General features: G+C 46.6%; 1 protein-coding gene across 3 annotated transcripts in view; it reads left to right on the top strand.

Moving 5' to 3' along the window:
- The window catches only part of evlb (Enah/Vasp-like b), an 80903-nt gene that overhangs the window by 20023 nt on the left and 53380 nt on the right, over nt 1-7500 (top strand). For 2 of the 3 annotated variants that reach the window (XM_084082953.1, XM_084082952.1), the window contains exon 1: nt 4582-4781. The exons of the other annotated variant lie outside the window; for it this stretch is intronic. In XM_084082953.1, coding sequence (XP_083939079.1) covers nt 4681-4781 — 101 coding nt within the window. In that variant the 5' untranslated portion in view covers nt 4582-4680. Of the gene's footprint in view, nt 1-4581; nt 4782-7500 lie in introns of those variants that run through there. 3 annotated transcript variants of the gene reach the window in all.

Raw genomic sequence — 7500 nt, 5'->3', positions numbered from 1 at the left:
AAATATCAGCCGTCTCGAATTATAAGTGATTTCCGCCTTTCCATTCTTCCATGGAACATTTGAAACCCAATGTTTACGCACATTTTCAACCCACGTCAGTTCAACGTGGCAGCAATCACTAATCAGATCACAAGGGGATGAAAGAAAAACACTGGGATTTGTGAGCGTGATGAATTCAAGAGACTGACACTTTGTGGTCAAACGCTACGAGAGAAGCAGAGTAAACTATCCAACCCACACAGCGTGGAAACACCATAATATCCATCCATCACCCGCTGGTACTCTGACATGTGAACACACTTTGTACATGTAGCGGTTCTCATTCACACGGAGTCTCCAACAACAACCGGCATCATCACCCATCATCACCCATCATCACCCATCATCACCCATCTCTTCAACCAGTCATGATCATGCATGTCATCCAACTAACATTGCGTTGCTGTCAGACAGTGGTGTAAAGTAACTACTAACTACTAACTAAAAGTACATTTACTCAAGTACTGTACTTAAGTACAATTTTGAGGTATTTTTAGCGGTGCCAACCGCTCTACACTTGACTTTGTCCGTATGTCCGTCCGTCCGTATCAGCACGGGATGATGAGCACGGGATTTTACACAGCTATAACTCCAGTTTGCAGCATGCCACCAAGTCCAAATATGGTATGTGGACTTAGACCACCAATAGGGACGAGCATGAATTGCTGAAGTTAACACAGCGGGGTCCAGGGACCCCCCGCGTAGGTTCTGTCCGTCCGCCCGTTTAGGGCACGGGATTTAAAACAGCTATAACTCCAGGTTGAAGCCTGCCACCAAGTCCTAATTTGGTATGTGGACTTACACCACCAATAGGGACGAGCATGAATTTCTGAAGTTATCACAGCGGGGTCCAGGGACCCCCCGCGTATGTTCTGTCCGTCCGCCCGTTTAGGGCACAGGATTTAAAACAGCTATAACTCCAGTTTGCAGCATGCCACCAAGTCCACATTTGGTATGTGGACTTACACCACAAATAGGGACGAGCATGAATTGCTGAAGTTATCAAAGCGGGGTCCAGGGACCCCCCGCGCATGTTATGTCCGTCCGCCCGTTTAGGGCACGGGATTTAAAACAGCTATAACTCCAGTTTGCAGCATGCCACCAAGTCCAAATTTTGTGCATGGACTAAAACCACCAATAGGGACAAACTGTAATTACTTAAGCCCCGCCCCCTCTGTCTGCCCATTGGCTGGGCTTTAAACAGCCATCATTCCAGTTTGCAGCATGCTACCAAGTAGAAATTTGGTAAGTGGACTCAGACCACCAATAGGGACGAACTGAAATGAGTTACGCCCCGCCCCAAAGGCACCGCTTCCTTCACACAGGGTGTGATTTTTTACTTTACGGGAGAATTTCCAATTCTCTGTACTTTTACTTCTACTCCTACTACATCTCAGAGGCAAATATTGTACTTTTACTCCACTACAATTATTTTAAAACTTTAGTTACTAGTTACTTTGTAGATTTTGATGTTTATTACAAAATATACATTTACCACTTTAGCCCTATAAACATTTGGGCCATTTGAAAATAGCCGATCTACAAGCTCGGAGCTTGTAGATCTGCTATTTTCAAAATATTTTAATACATTTTACACATTTGAAAACTTGTGAAATGGGATATTATGCATACGCCGGAGTACTTTTGGTACTTTAAGTACATTTTGATGCCAATACTTTTGTACTTTTACTCAAATAAATTTCGAATTCTGGACTTTTACTTGTAACAGAGTATTGCTGCTGTCGGGTAGAATCTAACCTAATCTTATCTTAATCTCCAAATTAAAACTTTGTATGTTTTTTATTTCATAAATGAATGCCCTACACTATTTTTTCGTATAAGAACAAATACAGATTAGTTGAGCTTGTAGATCTACTATTTTTGCTATTTTTGAATGCTTTGGACATGAGAGCTTTCCACCCGACTTATAACGATTGCATAGTCCAGTGGTGGAAGAAGTAAAACAAAGAAAGAATTGTGCTCAAATACAGTACTTGAGTAAATGTACTTAGTTACTTACCAGTTCAATAGTCAGTTCAATCAGTGAAAGTGTCTGTTGGCAGACAGTGCAGGACAGATGTGGGAGAGGAGAGGGGTCGGGTGGGCTTTGACCATGAGGGCGCGCTGGCTTCCTGGGCTGTGGGGATGTAGGCTAAATACTGGAGGGATTTTATTAGTTTACTGGCAGTGAAGATCTGCTGTGGCAGCAGATTATTATCATATCGTCACTGTCGGGGTGGAAACCTCGTATGTTCAAAACCCTTACCTTTTTATTATTATTTTAAAAACATTTTAAACTAGTGAAAATAGCCGATCTAAAAGCTGACAAACGCGACACGTTTGTCAGCTTGCAGATCGGCTATTTTCACAAAGAGGTGAAGTAGAGCATTCATTTACGAAAAAAAAACATCAAAAGTTGAAATATGCAGATACAAGGTTTCTGCACGATGGCAACGATATTGTCACTGGTGGCTGATAACCTTGTATGTCCAAAACCGCTACTTTTCAGTACAGGGAATGGAAAAAAAGAACCCTGTGTTCCAATGGATCCAGTGTAGTTATTATTTAGTCACAAGCTCTTTGTTAATACTTTTTATTGGTTATATATTAATGAAACCCACAGACTTCTTCCTCTTTGAACCTGGTGTCTCTATTTTGGGCACGTCATTTTAGGGGAACATTTTCAACCATTTTTTTTAAGATAGCAAAAATAGCTGATCTACAAGCTCTTAATGAAAAGGATTTTGCAGTTAAGGATCACACAGTCACAGCGATGCAAAGGTTGGCTATTTTCACTCTTTCTGTACGCCACCAATGTACAACGACTTATAACGCAGGCTATAAATCGGACTAATCCTTTTAGTCGACTATATAAATGTATTAGAATCTTTCTGTGTGACTAACCTACATGAACAAGATTAAGCCGGTTATAAATTGATTGGTTATAAATGTCGGAATTGTGTCAGTAGCAGCCGTTACTATTATCTGTCAGATAATAATGTGTTTGACTGTCTGTTACATTCACTACCACTCTGTAGGATGGAATTGCTTTTGCTTGGAATTTCATTTCTCTTGCCACCTGTGTCCTATGATGAGACATTATTATGTCAAAACAGGTGTGTGTGTGTGTGTGTGTGTGTGTGTGTGTGTGTGTGTGTGTGTGTGTGTGTGTGTGTGTGTGTGTGTGTGTGTGTGTGTGTGTGTGTGTGTGTGTGTGTGTGTGTGTGTGTGTGTGTGTGTGTGTGTGTGTGTGTGTGTGTGTGTGTGTGTGTGTGTGTACGCGTGTGTGTACGCGTGTGTGTGTGTGTGTACATGTGTGTCTCTGTGTGTGAGCAGGCCTCCCCTGCTCCACCCAAGCATGGGTGTAGCAGCAGCATCTACTATCAGATGTGAGAGCGGAGGGACTGGAGCCATCAGATGAATTAATGTCTGTCACTCCTCCCCTGTCTGTCTCTCTCTCTCTCTCTTCTCTCCATCTCGCCCCCTCTTGCCAACGCGGGCTTACGCATCCGTGCCTCAGCCAATCAGGTGGCTGAGAGGAGAGGAGAGAGGAGAACCGGGGGGAGGGGGGAAGGGCAGTACCAGCAGCCTCTGGGGCCGCCCGCCCATCGCTCTCTCATCACAGCTGGGAGGGGAGGAGGAGAGGAAGAGAGAGGGAGGGGAGAGGGGGATGTAGGGGGTGGAGGTAATCCAATGAGACAGAGAGAAAGAGAGAGAGAGAGAGAGAGAGAGAGAGAGAGAGAGAGAGAGAGCGGCAGTGTAGGGGCAACGCCTCGCAGCACCGGGAATTTCTCTCAGTCTCTCCGTTTCTCTCATCTTCCCTCCCTCTTTTTTTCCCTCTTTCCGTCTCCGGAGCGGACTCTCTCTCTCTCTCTCTCTCTCATCTCGTCTCCCGTTCAGTCCTCTCTCTCTCTCTCACTCTACGTGTGTCTGAGAGAGGAGCTGCTCACATCTTTTCAACCCTGTCTCATTTTGCTTCCTTTCTAATTTCCCCCATCTGTCTCATTCATCTCTCTCCACCCCACCGTTCCTTTCATACCTCTTCTCCCTGGGCTAAGAGAAAGAAAGGATGCATCACTGGTGACAAAGAGAGGGAATGGGATTTTCTCATTTTGCTTTTCTCCACCTTCCTGAATCTGATCTGTGCGTTCGTTCTCCTCAGAGCGGCTGGGCTGCGTCACGTGTTTCGCCGTTTATTGGACTCATCTTTGTTCATCTGCTGAGTGGCTGCTACTAGTGGGGAAATAGGTTAGTGTGCCTGAACGGCGGCGGGCGGTAGAGGTGATTGAGGAGAGAGAGGGAGAGAGAGAGAGAGAGAGAGAGAAAGAGAGGGGAGGGGGAGATGCCTGCCTGATGGTAAGCACTCCTCTAGCTCCCCTGCGGACCACTCAGAGACAGGGTTCCTGGGATGCCCGGATCGCTGAACTCCGACCTCTCAAGGCTATAACGTAACTCCGTCCTCCAACGAAAAAAGAAGACGTCATCGCCGGCGTCGCCGAGACGATAAATACAGCGAGGCAGGAAACGGAAGGAGGAGGGAAATCTCGTGCCGCCTTTTGTTATCGTCGCCGAGCCGGCGCCGCTTGACCCGTGCGTGGTGCGTCTGGTGTGTAGTAGTAGTCGGGTTGGGCGGTCGCCGCCATGGACATCAACCTGCAGTCTCACCGCTTCTACTTCACCCCCCAGATCTACTGCGCCGAGCCCGGCGCGCAACCGCCGCAGCTCGCCGAGTTCAAAGTCAGGTAGGTGACCTGAAGGAAGGAACACTGGAGGGGTTTGGGTGGGTGTGTTTGTGTGTTGGGGGGGGGGGGGGAATTTGGTGGACAGATGGATGGATGGATCGATGTACAGATCCATCAGCGACCCCGCTCGCCGAATGCCAGGGTCGGCGGTATGAAACCGGAGCCTTGCCTTAAAAGCCTAATACTTTGGAATTAGGCTATTAATACTTTGGTTTGCGCACAGGCGTTGCACGGCCGGAAACAGCCGATCTACAAGCTCACAATGCGTCGCAGCGCGACGCATTGTGAGCTTGTAGATCGGCTGATTTCGTATATATACCATCTGGCTTTAATGTCTCCCCCTCCCCTCTTTCTCAGTTTACCAAATTGCTCCTCCGCTTCACAGGGAGGAAAATGCCGGGGGGCTGCGATATGGTCTTTTGCAGCGTGTGACGGATTACACGCCGTACCGCTGCTGCATACAGTATATGAAGCATTTTATGGGCGATGCATGTGAGAGCCTGCTGCTGCCCTTGCAGGGACAGAAGGAGATGTAGAGGGGAGGGGGTGCATGCTAATGATGTGTTAGCTCCCTGTGCGAGAGAGAGCGGTTGGGCTCCGGGGAGGAGGACACGGACAGGGCATTCATGGCGGTGCCAAGTTTGGACAGAGGAGGGGGGGGGGGGGGGGGGGCAGTGATGCAGCTGTGTCGCGGTGGTCACCGTTCCGCGGGACTCCCTCCCCGTGGTCGATCTGGGCCCTTTTATAGCGGCCGTCATCTGTGGCTCTTTTGTTCTCGTTGTTTGTGCCTGCCCTGCACGCGCTTCTCTCGCCTCGCGCCCTCTCTCTTTATCTCTCTCTCTTTATCTCTCTCTATCCCTCTCTTTCTCTCTCTCTCGCCGCTTTCGTTCAATTGCTGCTTTCCCCCCATCCTCTCGTTAGACGAGTGGAGCTGAGCTCGCCGGGGGTTGCTACTGTATAGTAGCATCGGCGGCCAACGCCTGTCACCATGGCGATTGAAGATCGCAGACGCATGCTCAGATTGTGTGAGAGAGAGAGAGAGAGAGAGAGAGAGAGAGAGACTGTGTCTTCTACGGGCTCTTTGTCTTCAGCTCCACCGGCGGCGATCGCATTGGCGAGTAAGCTGTTGCATCCGCACGTTCAAATGAGTCACACCTGGCGGCTGTCGGAAATCCACTCGTGGAAACGTGTTTCTTTTCACTTCATGAAGGAAAAGGCTCACCTGTTACTGTACTATGGTGTCCTCTCAGACACTCAACCCTACAGTATGTCCATCTGTCTGTCTCTGTCTGTCTGTCTGACTGTCCGTCCGTCCATCCATCCCTATGCAGTTTCAGGTGGTCCCCATTAGCTGGTGCATAACATCAGATAATCTTCCTGGGGTCCACACATAACATAAAAAAACGAAACCCACATAACATAAAAAAACGACATACTGAGCTTGTGGATCTGCTACTTTTGATGCTTTTGTGTGACGCTCTGGTATGATAGGCCATTCATTTACAAAGAAACACAAAACGTGTAAATATGGAGGATGTTTCTGCCCGACAGCAACAACGTGCCTTCAGTACTATTCCTATGGTACAAATAGTGTGGTAAGCTGATGGGTGATATGCTTCATGATTCCTCCTCTAACACATCTGATTAGTGCAGCTTTGAGGGACTCAGCCTTAGTTTTGCACTGCTAAGCAGTTCTTCTCCTGCTAAGCTCTCAGCTTGGCCAGAGCTCCATGCTTTAGATGGCCTACAGCATTGGTTCTCAAAGTGGGGTCCAGGGTCCCCCAGGGGTCCTTGGGGGCGGGGGGTACAAGGGGGTCCCCATGCAAAATTTGCTAATAAAGCGTCACAATCATTTTAACCCCTTTATCCATATTTTATACTTTGGCTATTCAAAAATAGCAGATCTACAAGCTCATAGCGAGGGATGAGTGCTGTCTGCTATTTTTGAAAGCGAACATTTGTAACTCAAATCTTTGCTTCTGGGTGTCCCTGGAACAAAATATTTTGAGATGGGGGTCCGCGGCCAAATACATATCATTTTGGGGGTCCTTGACATGAAAACGTTTGAGAACCACTGCTTTAGATGGCCTACAGCGCTTCACCATCAGGGAGGTGCTGGGCTAGGTCTGGGCTATATGACTTCAAATATATAACATTATTTCACCCTTTTGTACAGTATATAGGGCTTAGTGATTAATCAGACTAATGAATTTAATCGAATCCCGGTCGATTCATTGATATATATATGTTTTTACATATATATATATATATATATATATATATATATATATATATATATATATATATATATATATTATATTATGTATTCGTCCCAAATATCGATTTCAATATTTTTGGTTAATGGCCCAGCCCTATGCTGGTCTGAACAGAGGGAGAAACAGAAGGTTCTCTGAGAACAGGATGAGGTTGGATGATGGATGGATGAGCTTTGAGATTTAACAGTATACTGCTGTGTCTGATTCAAAGCCTCCACTTAGGACTATAGGTGGAGATCAGGCTAGAATAAGACTAAAGGGTCTAAAAGCCCCACTAGCAGATAAGGTTTTTCAAAAATAGCACAAAAAAAAAGCTGATCTATAAGCTCACAACGCATCACGATGCAACCTGTTTGAGCTCGTCGATTCTGCTTTCATCACTATTTTTGAAGTATGGCTGATGCTTAATCCCCTAGGGAGCATAAACATGCACAGCATTCAGT

The sequence above is a fragment of the Gymnoscopelus microlampas genome, assembly GCF_963454915.1.
Source record: "Gymnoscopelus microlampas genome assembly, chromosome: 16".
Lineage (NCBI taxonomy): Eukaryota > Metazoa > Chordata > Actinopteri > Myctophiformes > Myctophidae > Gymnoscopelus > Gymnoscopelus microlampas.
Note: the sequence above shows the minus strand (reverse complement) of the source record. Positions and strands in the feature narration are given on the sequence as shown.